General features: G+C 43.5%; 1 protein-coding gene across 2 annotated transcripts in view; it reads right to left on the bottom strand.

Moving 5' to 3' along the window:
- ankrd16 (ankyrin repeat domain 16) overlaps positions 1–17,942 on the bottom strand; it is a 49,108-nt gene that overhangs the window by 22,282 nt on the left and 8,884 nt on the right. For both annotated transcript variants that reach the window (XM_059987382.1, XM_059987381.1), the window contains exons 2-4: positions 16,420–16,640; positions 12,263–12,305; positions 697–805 (exon numbers count right to left, since the gene is read on the bottom strand). In XM_059987382.1, coding sequence (XP_059843365.1) covers positions 697–805; positions 12,263–12,305; positions 16,420–16,640 — 373 coding nt within the window. The remainder of the gene's footprint in view (positions 1–696; positions 806–12,262; positions 12,306–16,419; positions 16,641–17,942) is intronic.

A 17,942-nucleotide genomic window follows, 5' to 3' on the forward strand; every position in this document is an offset into this window, starting at 1 on the left:
CCCCCATCTTTGTTTTTTATCATCCATGTGCTTATCCAAAATTTCCTAAATGCCCTTAATGTATCTGCCTCTACCACCATCCCTGGCAGGGTGTTCCACACACTCACCACTCAGAGTAAGTAAAAAACTTAATACTTTCCTCCCTCCAATTATCTTACAATTATTTCCCCTCATATTAGCCATTCCTGCCTGGAAAACAGTACAGAAGAGGACTTTACGCAAATAAATCCATCTAGACCATCATGAACATATTTATGCAGATCCCGTTCACTCCCGACATTCCTATCATTGGCAGTTAGCGTGCCGGTGACCTGGGTTAAGATTCTGCCTCTGTCTGTGAGGGTTAGGATCAGGGTTTGTGCTCATGTGGGCTTCCACTGGGTGTTTTGGTTCCTTCCCATGTTCCAGGGACATACAGATTAGTAGTTAATTAGGCAGCGCAGGCTCATTGGGCCGGAAGATCCTGTTACCGTGCTGTATCTCTAAATAAAATAAAAAGACCCTAGCTATCTGATTGATCTATACCCTGATGCCTTCATCAAGACACCTCTTATCCTATGACTATCTTCAGCTCTATTCCATAGGCTAGAGTGATGACCTGTACTGATTTTCGAGATGCAGGCTTTACAACACATCCCAGCCCTGTAACCCAATAGGCTCTACATAGCAGTTGGTTGTAGTCAGGTCACAACTCACCTTGTGTTTCTTTAGCAACAGTTTTGCAATCCCAATGTGGCCGTTCTGCACAGCGTCCATGAATGGTGTAACACCACAGCTGTCTTTGGCGTCTGATCTGTATCCACATCTACAAACAATTGAGAACAGCATTTCAAAGCAGCAGTAAGAAGCCATTCATATGGTACAAAGCAGGGTCAAAGTCGATGCAGTAACCTGTTCAGACTGGGCGAATCGAAAATAACAACTGAGCTCAAACCAGATTTCAGGATATTAATGGAAATGGGAAAATGGAAAGAAACCATTTATCCTGTTGTTGAGTATAGGGTTAGAGGCAGAACCTAAAAATTAGAGCCATTCAGAAGTGAACTTTTACATGCTGTGATTTGCGGAAATTGACATTGATCCTAGGTTATTTGTTATTTTAAAATTTGAGCAAAAGATTTTTGATTATTCAGCATTAGAGGATATGAGTGAAAGGCAGGCGGCTGGAATTAAATCACAGATCAACCACAAATGGGGAAATGGCCTCAAATGATGTGGCGGATACAGACCATCACATCACAGGCAAAGCCCCCACCCCCCCACCCCACCACTGAGCACATTTATAAGGATCATTGTCACAAGAAAGCAGCATCCATCATCAAGGACATCCACCATCCAGGCCATGCTCTTCTCTCACTGCAACGCATCACTGGCATCAACCTATTCCCCATCCTGGGCAGATATACAGAAAGGTGCTGGAAAAAGGCCAGCAACATCATGAAGGATCTCACCCACCCTACCCAATCCCGTCGGGCAGGAGGCTGCGTAGCATCCACACCAGGACCACTGAACTCAGAAAGACTTACTTTCCCCAAGCCATCAAGTTGATTCACAACTCCACCCACAAACTCTACCACTATTATTTGCAATCAGTCACCTTACGTACAGCCTAGCGTCATTCCATAGCGTCAATCAATCCATATATATAAGCTAACTTATGCATTTATATTTATTGTGTTTTTAAGAATTATTATTTGCGTCCTTTATCTTTGTGATTTTTTTTGGTGCTGCATTAGATCCAGAGTAACAATTGTAACACGCTGTAAGGTTTCACTGCTAAGGTAATGGTTTTTCTGTAGCAGCAATGTTTGGGTTATGGCTAGAGATAACGGGGCTTTGGAATGTTTGTTATCCAATGGGAGAAATGTTGTTCTTCCTTGTGAGCCTGGAAGAGAGATTTTCGTGGTCTTTCGTCGAGGAGTGATGGAGAGAGAGGATGCGAATGGAGAGAGTCAGAAGACCACCAGATGGAGTGGACTGAGGAGTGAGGGTCCGAGGGCCGGCTACACTTGGAAGTCGACGGGAACAAATGAACGAACAGTGAGTTCCGAAGATGCGCAACAGACTGTTCCCTTAAAATGGGCCCTTTTACTTTTTATTTTCTTTACTAACCTTCTATCCAGATTAAGATTCGTAAAGTTTAATCATTTAATTGCATAAGGTGTACTGCGGGGCAGATTTGTAACTGGGCAACACATCACGCAGCATCCACACAAATGAGATCTCTCAGTCTGGCAGGGCCAGAAGTTATTTTCCCCTCGACGAACATGTGCTGGCCAAGCTTGAGGGTTACACAATTATTTCATTCTCCTTTACACTTGTGGACAGGAAATTACATTAAGCAATCTTGAATCAGGCAGGAGGTACAGGAAGCCTTAGGTCCCATGCCACCAAGTTCAGGAAGTTACTGCCATACAACCATCCGGCTTCTGAACTAGAGTGGATAACTTCACTCACTTCAACTCTGAACTGATTGCACAACCTACAGACTCACTTTCAAAGATTCTACAATTCAAGTTCTCAGTTTGATTTTTTAAAAAATTTGCATGGTTTGTCTTTTTTCTTTTCTAGGGGATGACTTAATGGGGAGAGTGGCAGTGACCGTGTATCTGACACTGAGGTTCAAAAGGGAAGTGGAGACAGGAGGGCTGCAGTGATAGGGGAATCCATAGTTAGAGAAGTGGACATGAAATTCAGTGGACGTGAAGGAGACACCTGGATGGTATGTTGCCTCCCATGTGCCAGGGTCAGGACGTCTCCGATTGGGACCACTGTATTCTAAAGGTGACGGTGAACAGCCAGATTTCTTGGTACATATTGGCACCAATGACATAGGCAGGAAAACGGAGGAGATCTGAATAGAAAATTTAGAAAGATAGGTAGAAAGCTGAAAAGTGGGACCTCCAGGGTAGTAATCTCTGGATTGCTGCCTGTGCCATGTACCTGTGAAGGTAAGAGTAGGATGATTTGGCAGATGAATGTGTGGCCGAGGAATTGGAGCAGGGAGCAGGGTTACAGATTTCTGTATCATCAGTATTTCTTATAGGGAAGGTCTGACCAGTACAAAAGAGACGGGTTCCACCTGAACCCAACGGGAATTAATATCCTTGAGGGCATGTTTGCTAGAGCTGTTGGGGTAGATTTAAACTAATTCAGCAGGGGGATGGGAACCAGAGTGATACAGCTGAGGATGGGGCAGTTGGTATATAAGCAGAGGCAGTGTGTAGTGAGACTGTTCAGGAAGGACAGGCAGACAATAGGGTAAAATTGCAGACAATGGGATATGAGTTGAAGTGAAACATGGGGACAAAATGGAAAGGGACTGATCCAGGTCTGTTGGTGTTATATTTGAATGCATGCTATAGGGAATAAGGTAGATTTTTTGTAAGTAATAGAGATTCACTGTCTTTGCCCAGGACATGGAAAATGCAGTGCTACTCCATTCAGTGTGAAACAGCATGCTGACAGTTCAAGTACTAAAACACGATGATTAAATTTAAAATGATCCTGTAGTGCAGTAAGAGGTTGCCAGGTATGGTGTTGTGGGCATCACTGAGTCATGGCTGAAAGACAATTATAGTTGGGAGGTTAACGTTGTATCGAAAGGAGAGGTAGGTAGGCAGAGGGGGTGCCAAGCGCTGTTGGTAAAAAATGATACCAAGTTCTTAGAAGGAAGTGACATAGGATGGGAAGATGTAGAATCCTTGTGGGTAGAGCTAAGAAACAGCAAGGATAAGAAGACCCTGATGGGAGTTATATACAGGCCTCCAAACAGTTGCTAGGATGTGGGGTACAAGTTACAATGGGAGGCAGAAAAGGCATGTTGAAAGGGCAATGATATGAAAATCATATACCCAGGTAGAATGGGAAAATTTGGTTGGTGCTGAATCCCATGGGAGAGAATTTGTAGAATGTCTACCAGATGGCTTTTTAGAGCATCTCATGGTTGAGCCCACTGGGGGGAAAGGCTATTCTGGATTGGATGTTGATTAATGAACTGGATTTGATTAGGGAGCTTAAGATAAAGGACCCTTTTGGAGGCAAAGATCATAATTTGATAATCTTCACCCTGCAACTTGAGAGGGAGAAGCTAAAGTCAGATATATCAGTAGTACAGTGGAGTAAAGGAAATTATTGAGGCATGAGAGAGGAGCTGACCAAAGTTGATTGGAAGGGGATACTAGGAGGGATAACAGCAGAACAGCAAAGGCTGGGGTTTGTGGGAGTAAATCGGAAGGCAAAGAATAGATACATCCCGAAGAAGTATTCTAAAAGCAAGGTGATCAACCGTGTCTGACAAGTCAAAGACAACATAAAAGCAAAAGGGAGAACAAAAACAGAGCAAAGATTAGTGGGAAGTTAGAGGATTTTGAAACTTTATAAAACCAACAGAAGACAACTAAAACAACCATAAGGAGAGAAAAGATGAAATATGAAGGCAAGCTTGTCAATAATACCAAAGAGGATACCAGAAGTTTTTTTCAGATATATAAAAAGGGAGGTGAGAGTGGCACGAGTGTCATGGGCAAGAAGTGAGTGCAGTTGCTATTACGAGGGAGAAGATGCTTGGGAAGCTGAAAGATTTTAAGGTAAGTAAGTCACTGGACCAAACTCTGAAAGAGGTAGCTGAAGAGCTTATGGAGGCATTAGTTATGATCTTTCAAGAATCACTAGATTCTGGTAGGATTCTAGAGGACTGAAAAATTGCAAATGTCACTCCACTCCTCAAGAAGGGTGGGATGCAGAAGAAAGGAAATTATAGGCCAGTTAGCCTGACCAGTAGTTGGGAAGATGTTGGAGTCGATTGTTAAGGATGAGGTCTCAGGATACTTGGCTGCACATGATAAAATAGGTCAGAGTCAGGATTGTTTCCTTAAGGGAAAATCTTGCCTGACAGATCTGTTGGAATTCTTTTGAGAAAACAACAAACAGGACAGACAAAGGAGAATTGATGGATATTGTGTACTTAGATTTTCAGAAGGCCTTTACAATGTGCTACACATGAGGCCGCTTAACAAGTTAGATACCAGCATGATTAGAAGATTGGCTGACTAGCAGGGGGCAAAGAGTGGGAATAAAGGGAGCCTTTCTGGTCGGCTGCCGGTGACTAGTGGTGTTCCACAGGGGTCAGAGTTGGGACTACTTCTTTTTACATTATATGTCAATGATTTGGATGATGGAATTGATGGCTTTGTGGCCAAGTTTGTGGCTAATGTGAAGATAGATGGTGGGGCAGGCTGTGCTGAGGAAAGAAAGCAGGGAGGTAGCTACAGGACTTGGATTAGGAAAGTGGGCAAAGAAATGGCAAATGGAATACAGTGTTGGGAAGTGCATGGTATGCCCTTTGGTAGAAGGAACGGAAGAGTAGACTATTTTCTAAATGGGGAGAAATTTCAAAGATAAGAGGTGCAAAAGAATTTGGGAGTTTCATGCAGGATTCCTTAAAGGTTAACTTGCAGTTTGAATCTGTGGTAAATAATAAATTGAATCTGATTTTGATTTTGATAGATATCTCCCCTTTCTTTGCCTTAAATGAAAATACTACAAGATGCTGAAAACATGAAATATGACTGAAAGCACTGGATATGTCAGGCAGGCCAGGCAGCATCTACAGAGAGGGCAATGGAACAAGCGCTTCAGGTCAATGACCTTTTATTGTAACTACATTCAAATTCTTTGATGAATTAACCCGGTTTCTTCATCTATTGCTGCTGTCTGACTTGCTGAGTACTTTCTGCCTGATTCACGTTCCTACATCCCATCTTCTCAAATGCTAAGAACACCGACCCACTTGTTGATGCCCTCAGCCTTCCCAGGGCACTGTAGAGCTCTCTATCATCCATGCTCAGTTTTTATTAAATATATCAAAAGAAACTTGATTTGTAATTAGAAATATCTACAAGAATAAATCGTACAATGCCTTTTCATTCATACAATGAATTAAATAGTGTTCTATTACATTCCTTGAAACCAAAAGACTGTTGCCACTCATGTGCCCCCTCCCCTTCTGGGGTGGTACACTACTACAATAATTCAGGGGCTTTTACACTCAACCCAGTCCCTCCCTGTCCAGTTGCAGAAGAACCCTACACTGTGGTCCCTCACCACCGAGTCCTTGCGGTGGCTGCACCAAGCTTCACCATGTCTCTCAGCACGTACTCCTGCAGTGTGGAACGTGCCAGTCGGCAGCATTCCTCCACGGACGTCTTGCTGTGCTGGCAGACCAACTGGTTTTGGGAAGAACAAAGGGCGACTTTCACCAAGTTGATGATCTGCCAGCTGTGTTTGATGTCCATCTCTGTGTGTACCCTGGGAACGGCATGTCGATCAGAAAGTCTTCTGTCACACAGCTGCTTAGGATGAATCATGACACAGACCCTTGCATTTTTATCCACAGCCTGTTCGCATTGTGGAAAACTATTGTGTTTATAACTCTGATAGTGAAGCAGGTTGCACCATGAAGAGTAGTACACTTTGGACTGCTGGACTAAACACCTTTAAGAAAAGGAGTCCCTATTAACCATGAGTCCCATGTCTCTCGAAGAGGATTGAGGAGTGAGTGCACTGTAACAAGTAGCTCATATCCAAATCCAAAGTCTTATTATTATCTTCAAAGCTCCAAGAGTAGAACAGTAGATGGCAGCATGGTAGAGTACGGCTTGTGTAATATTATTATAGGGCCAGCAACCCAGGGTCATTTCCACTGCTGTGTGTAAGAAGCTTCTATGTTCTCCCCATGACTGTATTGGTTTCCTCCAGATGCTCCTGATGCTAATGTAATGGGAGGAATCACATGCATAATTCACAACCACCGACATTGAATGAGGCTGGTCTGCCATAATGACGTGAACATTTTTACTGCGCTTTATGTTCTGCATTGGGTTGACAATAAAGGAGCTATTACGGTTTCCCTTTGATGTAAAACACCTCTGCCGTTTTATTTATGAAACCTACAGTGGTGACTCTGATGCTCTACGATGATTCCACAGTTATTCAACATGTCATCCGATGCAGTTGATTTGAAATTGCCAGAGTTTTGGGAGTAAGAGACCGTCATATGCTTTTTTACAAGCTGAGGTGTAATTTGTGCTGCAAGAAAACTCCACAGATGACACGAGACAATGCTATGTAGTAGTGCTGCTCAGTAATCCAATGGCAGAGAGAGTGGTGAGCCTGCTTGAATACCGGCCTAACCGTGAAAAATATTACACACTGAAAACTCATACATTACAGACTTTTGAACTATTGGAGTCTGAACACGCTAAACGGTTTCTCACCTTGCCTGGCCTGGGGATTGTTAGGCCTTTGGAGCTAGTGGACCACATGTCGCCTCTCCTAGGAAATCATCCTTGTTTTATTTTTAAAGAACTCTTCATGCAGCAAATGCCTGAGCAAGTTCACATAACCCTCGTTAATACACCCGTGAGTGAGTAACCATAGGGAGCTTGCTAAAATGGCTGATAGTCTGTAATCAGCCAGGGAGAACTGCATAATTCTTCTCCCTTTCCCTGCCTCAATAAGCTCGGTCAGCAGGGTCTCCAACACATGCACACCTGCAGCTGCGAAGCAGACAACGCTGGGCCTGTGCTTTTAACATGCTCGCTTTGGTTCGAATGCTCGGACGTCCCGACTATCTGCAGCTTCGACAGTGCTGGCACATCGGGACATCAGAGGTCTGTGAACACCATGGGTTCCAGCTTCCAGGGCCGACTACTGTTCATTACGGACACCCTTCCAGGGCGATGCCTCTTATGTGACTTGTGCTCAGGTGAATGAGCTGCTGGCATCGCAGGGAGTGACGAAACCTCGCTGGGGGCCGCCAACAGCAGCAGGATCAAGACTTATGGGACACAACAGGTGATGCTCTGCATCACTGAGCTCATCCTGGCTAAAGTGGCTAGACCTCTGCTCGATGCAGGCTTCCTGTATGCCCAAGGACTCACAGAAACTGGTTGTACTAAAGTTTCTGTGGATTAGCCTTTGAAAGGACGTGGATGATTGGACTGCAGTCTGTGTTAAGTATCAGCAGGCAAAACTTAACCGTTATGTTTGGGTGCCATCGGCACCTTTAGAGATCCTTGAGCGTTGATCTGATCATGTCAATGTGGACCTGATTGGTCCTCTTCCTTACTCCGGCACTTCCATGCACCTCCTCACCATGGTGGAGTATACCACCAGGTGGCCAGAGGTTGGCCCTTCAACCTCTGACAGCAATAGACATGCCTTGGGTGATCATCAGCACCTAGGTTGCACGGTTTGGCAGCCCATCTGATATTTCCTCTGAATGCGGTCCCTAATTCCTTTCAGACGCATGGGCTGCAATGGCCCAGAACATTGTCGTTAGACTACATCACACCACAGCATATCACCTGCATATCAATAGCCTAAGTGAGCAGTTTCACTGTTCCCTAAAGGCTGTTCTGAGGGCTTCCCTGACCAATGAGTGTTGGCATGACTGTCTCCTGTGGGTCCTGCTGGGATTTAGAACGGTTCCAAAAGATGACCTGCAGAAGTCCGCGGCTCGGTTGGTACAAGGGCAGTCATTACAAGTGTCAGGTGATTTTATTCCTGATGTCATGACTGCCTGTTCGTATCTCAAAAGTGTTCTGCCCTCCTCAGTAAGTTCAATTCCTTTGCACCTATTCCTACCTCCCATCATGGCGTACAGCACTTTCGGGTTCCTGTGGACCTACGTTCTGTCTCTTCCATTTTCATCTGTCATGATGCACACCAACATCCCCTTAGGCCCCCATTTCACACTTTGGAACAGTAACAAAAGACTTTTATCATAGAGAGGAGGGATAAACCTGAATGTATTTCGGTAGACTGCCTTAAACTGGCCCACCAAGACTTGAAGGATTCTGCTACCATGCCCCTGCCATTACAACATGACCATGAGTGTGTCAACACATCCCTGGATAAGCCAGATGCACCTACTGTTCCTCCACCCATGGAACAAAGGACACAAGCCTAGTGGCTTGCCCAAGCCCCAGGCAGGCGCACAACGATGGTTTTGGTGAATTCTGAACAGGCGGTGGTGCCTGTGTAGGGTAACATAATGGGTGAAATCATATGCATAATTCATAATCACCAACATTGAGTGTGGGTTCACTTTAGAGGCTGGTCTGACCTGATGACATGAAGATTTTTTATCACGCTTTATGTTCTGTGTTTGGTTGACACTAGAGTTACATTTTCCCATAAACGTAAAGCACCTTTGCCATTTTATTTACGAAAGCCTACACTCCGGTTTCCTCCCACAACCCAAAGACTTACGGGTTAGTAGATTAATTGGTCACGTGTGTAATAGGGCGACACAGGCTCGTTAGGGTGGAAGGGCCCTTTGTACTATAGCTTTAGTGTAGAGATACCGTTCTGTAGCTCTAAACTAAAACTACAGTACATAAAGTCATCACCCTCTTGGGTGGCTGTAGATTGAAAAACCCTCAACTCCATCCAGAGAAGAGCAGCCTTGATAGTTGCCAGATAACATCCAATCCCTCTTTTATCAGTACGGTGGTTTAAGTACACATGATACCGTGTACTACAAGGCAGTAATGGACAAAGACTATCTCTCTATATTACGATGTTGTGGGACATCACCAGCTCCAGGTTTCTCACTAAGAAAACATCACCATACATTGTTGCCTTTTCGTCACGTTCAGATCAATATTGGAAACCCCTACCCAACTTTAAATGGACATTACTACTACAGGAATTGTAGTTGTTCAGACACGCTGTGCATAACAGTCCAAATGAAATATTAACTGTCCATATCCTTCCACAGATGTGGAATTCCTCACCCATTTTGTTTTTGATTTTTCTCGAGATTCCAGCATCTGCAGTCTCTTATGTCTTGTGTATAAATTTTCTTTGATTCTATTGTTATCTAGACTCACCGCAGTTCTGCCAACCAAGGAGAGGTGATAAATGGGCTGAGCCTTTGACAACCAATTCCTTAAGACATATGAGCAGAATTAGATAATTTGGCCCATCCAATCTGCTCCTCCATTCGATCATGGCTATTTTACTTTCTCTCTCAATCCCATTCTCCTGTCTTCTTCCCGTAACTATTGATGTCCTTACAATTTAACAAGCTATCAATCTCCACTTTAAATACACCAAGTGACTTGGCCTCTACAATCATCTGTGGTAATGAATTCCATAGATTCACCACTCTCAGGCTGAAGAAATTCCTCCTTATCTTTGTCCTAAGGGACATCCTTGTATTTTGAGATTGTGCCCTCTGGCCCTAGACTCCCCCAGCAATGGGAACATCCTCACATTCACTCTATGCAGAACTTACAATGTTCAGTAGGCTTCAATAAGATCCACAACCCCCCCCCCCGCCTGCCCCCAAGTCTTCGAAGCTCTGGTGAGTACAGGCCCAGAGCTGTCAAATGGTCCTCATATGTTAACCCTTTCATTCTTAGGATCATTCTCCTGAACCTCCCCTGAACCCTCTCCAATGCCAATACATCCACTCTTAGTTATGGGGCCTAAGTCGTAAGTATGAGGATTAAGAGCCCCTGGAAATCATCAGATTACATTCAGGTTTAAACCTGACAAACAAAACAAACCTTTTCAAAAGTGTTAACAAGCGTTCGGTATTTGAGGCATTTCCCATTGTTTTCAACACACAATGGTCTTGTCAGCTCAGGAGATAAAGACAATTCTGCCACAGAATCATACCTAGCCATGGTGACAAAGGGAACCTGCTCCTATACACCTTCCGAAGAACAGTGTTGAGAAAGGGTATGGAATCTAATGAACTCTAGGCAGAAATAGCACTCAAGTCACTTCACACGTGCAGTGACACAAATCTCAACACGCGTAAAAACCAGGCCCTCATACCACGGCTTTGCCTGTTACAGACACCCGGGGGAGGATGTGATGGTAATGCAGTGACAGACAGTGCTGGAATCTGTGCTAGGTTAAAAGGGTGACCCCTGCAGGCCAGCTTGGGCGCCAGTACTGCTCTCCAATCTTCGTTCCCTGGAAAACATACTAGATTACCTTCCTCTGCAATTGTCTCAGTGCAAAATGTGGAGTGCTTTTTCTAACAGAAATGTGGCTCCAGTACAACATCTCATGCACCATTAATCTTCAGGCCATGTCAGTCAGGGACTTGCACTAATGTTTTTTATTTATTGAGCTACAGCGTGGATTAGGCCCTTTTGTCCGTGCTACCCAGCAGTCCCTGATTTTAATCCAAGCCTAATCATGGGACAATTTACCCTGACCAATTAACCTACCAACTGCTATGTCTTTGGACTGTGGGAGGAAACCCGAGCACCTGGAAGAAACTCAAGCGGTTACAGAGAGAACATACAAACTCCTTTCTGGCAGTGATAGGAAAGGGGTGTGCTAACTATTATGCCACAGTGCTGCCCCATTTTGTGACTGTATTAAGCTTCTTGATAACTATATGTGCCATATTATAACTTGTGTACAGTGATTTGCACATTGGCCACAGAGGAATGATGTTTTGTTTAGCTGTATACATGTGTATGGTTGAATGACAATACACTTGAACTAGAAATGATGCTTTGCGATTAAGTTGGACTAAAATGAAACATGGGGCCACAGATCAGGAACCAAAGTGCAACAAGTAGATCTTGCAGGACCACCCCCATCCCAACTCCGAGATCAACATCTACAACTTCACCACCATGGCAGGCAACACTGCAGCAAAAATAGTCCGCATGGCTCATGGTAGCAGGCTGCATTGTGCACAGACCGAGACTCAAAATCTTAGTATTGCAGAGCCTGGCACACTTTTTTAATGACAGGCTTAAGATAGAATGCTGTGATTAGCACCCCTGTTATTGAACATTATTCTCCAATGAAAGATTTCACTTGGGGGGGGGGGGGGGGAGGCGCGGGATCTCACTAAAACGTACCAAATATTGAAAAACCTAGATACAGTGAACATGGCAAGGATGTTTCCATAGTGGGTGAGTCTAAGACCAGACTCAGAATTGAAGGATGTCTTTTAGAACAGAGATGATGAAGAATTTCTTTAGACAGAGGGTGGTAAATGTGTGGAATTCATTGCCACAGGTGGCTCTGGAGGTCAAGTCATTGGGTAAAGCGGAGGTTGATAGGATCTTGATTAGTCAGGGTGTCAGGGAGAGAAGGCAGGAAAATGGGATTGAGAGGGATAATGATGGAATATCAGATCAGACTCAATGGGCCAAATGGTCTAATTCTGCTCCTATGTCTTGTAGTTATGTTTCTTCCGGTTTAAAGTCGAGCTTACCTTTCCAGAAGTATGTCCACAACCTCAGAGCACCCATGCATGGCTGAATAACAGAAACAAAAAAGCAGACTGGATCAATTCACATTGTTCTTGCAATAATGTCCACAAACAAACATATCTCAAAGGGACACTGTGCCTGCGGGAAGATTACTTAACAGGCTTTTTAAACTGGATTTGTCAAGTATACAATACAACCTGTGTTTAAATGATTTGCTGCTTGTGGCTAGAATTAGCCCCTGCCTGGACAAGGACCTGCAGTTCGCCTACTGCAGCAACAGGGCAACAGCACATGCAATCTAAATGGCTCTCCATTTGTTTTGGAGTGCCTGGACAATCACAAGGCCCAGTCAGGCTACTCTTTATCGATAACGGATTGGCATTCAATGCGTTCGCTCTCTCGGTGCACATAACCAAGCTTCAGAACTTGTGCCTCTGCAATTGGGTCCTTGACTTCCTTACTGGAAAACCATTCGGTGTGGACTGGTAATAACACCTCCTCCTTGCTGACTGTCAACACAGGCGCACTCAAGGATGCACTGCATAGCCACTGCTCTGCTCCCTCTATGCTCAGCAAAGTGTGGCTAAGGACAGACCAAATGCATTCTACAAATTCACTGATGACACCACCTTTGTTTGTAGAATATTACATGGACTACAGGAATGAGATAGATTGGCTGGCTGTCAAAGATTCTTACAATTTTTTTACAGTTGTACAGTGGAGACCACTGCACAGGTTCACAGTAGAATGTTGTAGACTCAGCCATCTCCATCACAGGCACAATCCTCCCCATAATCGAGGACATCTTCAGGAGGTGGTGCCTCAATGAGGCAGCATCCATCACTAACGACCCCACAATCTACAAATGTACAATGTGCCCATTAATACCACATGGAAAAAGGTACAGGACGCCGAAGACCCCCTGTCAATAATTTAGGAACAGCTTTTTCCCCTCTGTCATAAGATTTCTGAATTGTCCACCAACACTACCAATTCCTTTTGCTGCACTGGTTACTTATTTTGAAAATTTAATGTAATTTTACATCTTTGCACGGTACTGCTGCGGCAAAACAAATTTCACATCACGTACAAAATGCTGGAGAAACTCAGCAGGTCAGGTAGCATCCTTGGAAAGGAATAAACCATCGACATTTTCCCCCCTAGGCCCTTGATGAGATCCTGAAACACTGACAGTTTATTCCTTTCATTGGATGCTGCCTGACCTGCTGAGTTCCTCCAGCATTTTGTATGTTACTCTGGATTTCTAGCAGCTTCAGAACCTCTTGTGTTTAAAAATTTCACATCGTATTTCAGTTACGATAAATCTGACTGACATCATTGCATAAGGACAACACAGTATATTGTGGCCCACTTGGTAGTCTCTGGATCCCAATCTCATTCAACATTTGTGACCTGATCATGAACAGTACATTGAGTGCTGTACTGAAGGGGCTCAGATCTGTCAAAGGTATTGTCATCAGGATGAATTATTAAACTGAAGCCTTGTCTGCTCTCTCAGGCATTCCTAAAATATTAACAGGCAGCAATAATTTTCCCTGAATTAGTACCACCCGTGACAGAGTATGTGGTTATTTTTTACACTGATTTTTACAACATCCTATATAAAGCCTTTCCTACATTTCAGCAAATCATAAACACAAGAGATTCTGCAGATGCTGGGAATTCAGAGAAATGCACACAACATGCTGGAGGAACTCAGCAGGTCAGGCAGCATTCATGGAGTGAATAAAGAGCCGACCTTTTGGGCCAAAACCCTCACAGTCCTAATGAAGTGTCTTCTTGCCTTCTGAGTAGGGAACCAAACAGCAGGAGTTTGGGAAAAGCAACGTGTAGTCAGGGGTTCGTCACTGATCTTCCTTCTTTGTAAAATAATTTGTGATCTTTTTGCCTCAGAATATGCTTTCTAGAGTTCCTCTTGGGTGCAAAGATTGAGAATGGATTTTTTTCAATTCTAATGGAATCCGTCACACTCAAAATTGCAATAATGTAATGTTGCTATTGGTAGGGAGCAGTGCTTGCGGTATGAGAGTAAAACTTTGGCAGAGGTTATTGAATCACTGCTTCCTTCAGCTTGGCTTTCTCGCTGTTCACTTTTAAAAAGAAAGACAGGAGTCCATTAACCAGCATTTGTTTTACCTCATCTCATCCTTGATGTCTCGGCTTCTATCATGGCAATCTATCACTAAAATTAAACTGTGATAATGGTAGTGTCTCTCACTTCTCTCATCTCCCCTCTTCCATTGGGCAGAAGATTCGGAAGCCTGAAAGTTCATAGCGCCAGGCTCAAGGACACGTTCTATCAACAGGGTAGCAGTAGCATAGCAGTTAGAGCAATAAATTACAGGGCCAGCGAAAAGTGATCAGGGTTCAATTCCCACCAGTCTGTAAGGGATGTGTCCGTGTGGGTTTCCTTCCATACTCCAAAGACTTATGGGCTTGTAAGGGTTTGTAAGTTGTGGGCATGTTATGTTGGTGCCAGAAGCATGGTGATACCCTTAAACTATTGAAGTATAAAAATATCATGGAGTATAAAACTTGTATTATTTGCTGTGTAACCAAAACTATGTAGTCAGTTTGCTATGCATGTACCCAAGATGAAATCCTAGGAATGTAGAAGACAATGGTGTGTTAATATATGTTAATGAGAGGTAGCTAAGAGATGTAGTCAGCTTTGAAACTTGCTATTTGCTATGCATGTACCCAATTTAGCAAGAGAATGAAATCTTAGGAATGTAAAAGACAATGGTGTGTTAATGGAAGGTAGCTAGAGAGATGTAGATTAGAACTGTACGGTGGTACGTGTGAAACTAGACCAGGATTTTGCTATAAAAAATGCTATGTCCATAGATCGTGGGCAATCAGCGACTAGCTCAATGACTGTCTCAGCTTTGATTTGCAAATTAAAGTTTAACCCTTCTTGAAGAATCTTCTGCGTCTCCTGGTCATTTGTGAGGCACGAAAAACCACGACAAAACTCATGCTTAACCATGTTCGTTCTTAATGTAAATTACATACTTCATAGTACGTCTCGATTTTATGCCGTACATATAACAAATAAAACCAATCCTTCTATCCTACAAAGTAATGGAGGAACTCAGCAGATCAAGCAGCGTCTATGGAGAGGAATAAAGCATCGACATTTCAGACTGAGACCCTTACACCGACTCTTTATTCCTCCATGTGTTACTCTGGATTTACAGCATCTGCAGAATCCCTTGTGTTTATAATCTTTCCATCCTACTATTTCCAGACTACTCTTGACCACGATTTGGTTTGCCTCATCTCATCCTTGTAGTCTCAGCCTTTATCTTGGTAATGCAACCATTTAAAAGAAATGATAGTAATTATAATATGCAATATTGTTGAGAGAAAAAAGCAAAGAACGACCATTTCATCTGGTGGGGGAGTTCAAAAAAAGGCAAAAATTTAAGATTAGGAGGTTCAGTGGTAACATCAGGAACTGCTTTCTCCATACAAAGTGCAGTGGATACCTGCAACACTCTTTAAAACATTGGCGACATGAGAAGTTCAAATCTTATTGACAGGGTCAGCTAGAATACCAATCTATGGAACCAGACAGGTACATTAAATTAGGTAAGGGATTGGAAGAATAGCCTGAGATGAGCTGAATGTCCTACTTCTGTATTAAATTAGGGACAGGGTAATTAGGCCATTCAGCCCCTCAAGTCTATTCTGCCAGTTTCTGACCTTATATTGAGTGGGAAGACTGATTAAATGGACTAAGATGGTTGGGCAAAAAAGGTCAGCCTGGTATGGTGGTGGAGGCAAATACATTAGAGGCTTTTAAGAGATGTTTGAATAGGCACATGGATGTAAGGAAGATGGAGGGATATGGACATGATGCAGGTAGGAGAGATTATAGTGTTTTGGTATTTTTGATTTGCTCTTTAGTTGGGTCGGCACAACATTGTGGGCTGAATGGCCTGTTCCTGTGCTGTACAGTTCTATGAATTCTATGGCAAATGCCTTCTTCACCACCCTCTCTACTTTATCGAGATGAACCTGGCCAGCCAAAGGACTTGCTTCTGTGCTGTACTACTCCATGAATACTTGTGAGAATCTACCTTAATATGACACAATCTCACAAAACCCCCACAAAGACCCAAGCTCACATCACCTGCAGTGTGTAGGGGAGTCCTCTTCACCTTGCTCTCCACATCCCAGATGCCTGGGCTGACTTGGAGAAGATACTGGATAATTTCTGGATTGCCCTCACGGCAGGCGATCTGGAAACAATTCCAACCATCCTTGTTTTTCAAGGTCATGTTTGCTCCAGAATCAATCAGATCCTTAATCACCTCCAGGTTCCTTCTTGTGCAAGCCATCATCAGTGGTGTCCTACAGAGCAGAAAGATAAATGGCCTCCTTGGGCATTTGAGAGACTTCTCTCTTTCAACTAATTCAGATCTGTGGGTAAACGTAGCACTTGATACAAGTTCAAGTTTGTGTTTATTGTTATTCAACCATATACATGCATAATGCCAAACAAAATTGCGTTCCTCCAGACCAAGGTGCAAAACACAGCACATCTATGTAACATGCTAACTCTGGCTAACGACAACATGACTCAGCATCGCATGGGTAACAGTGAGGAGGGAACCTTCAATAAGTAGCACACATCTAGGGTCGGTATGATTCGGGTTCAATCAAACAGGAAAGTTGGAATGTTCCGGTGAGGGAATGCGAATTGTGGTGAATGCTGTGCAAATACTGTCCATTCACCAGGAAATAACAGCTCGTACACTAGAATTAAAACCACCGGCCCATTATAGTTACACCAGTCTAAATATGCACATAAACATTGCAGCTCGTCCTGTATTGGTTAGGTGTACAGTATTGCATTACTCACAGTGCTGAGTTCACATCACCAGCCACAGGCCAAACTTCCCGAACATAATGGCTAACTCAGAACTATTGGAACTTCCCTCCTTGAAACCATTTGTCTGCACAAATCACTCATTGCAATAGGGTCTTCCATTCAGCTGGGATCCTCCAAGTGTCTTCCCTTGTGCTCCTTTCCTCACCTCCCATCAAAGGACCCCAAACCAGACTACTGTCCTGCAGAATCTGACCTTGACCAGCTCTCTCAAATCTTCCACAGCATCCCACTGGGCAGAATGTTACAGCACGCTACTAAAACAAACCTGATTGGCTGACACAACATTCCTAATTTGGACAAATGGCTCCTCATCTTTAGTCAAAGTCAAAACTCTGGTCTATAAAGCTTAACCTACAGGACACACTGTGGTTGCAAAAAAACTGCTAAAATAACAATACTTCACAACATAGCTGTAGAAATACAATAAAACATGTTCTTAACTCGCACATTACCAATATCTGATGCACAACACATAAAGTAATATTTCCAGAAATTAATTAACAAAATATATTCCTAAAGAATAACATTTAGCATTAGATGCGTTTACAACACAAGTGAAAAAGTAAACAATATAATGCTACTGGGCTTCATACACTAAGTGATGAGATCTGGAATGTGGCATGGAGTTCAGTAGTCTCACAGCTTGGGAGACGAAGATGTTTCCCTTCCTAAAAGTCCTTGTGCTAATGCTGAGGCCCTCCTACTTGATCAATTCATGGCAGTTTGGTGTTGGAACAGCGGCCAGTCGGCGATTGAGATTG

Source organism: Hypanus sabinus, chromosome 13 (genome assembly GCF_030144855.1).
Source record: "Hypanus sabinus isolate sHypSab1 chromosome 13, sHypSab1.hap1, whole genome shotgun sequence".
NCBI classification, from domain to species: Eukaryota; Metazoa; Chordata; class Chondrichthyes; order Myliobatiformes; family Dasyatidae; genus Hypanus; species Hypanus sabinus.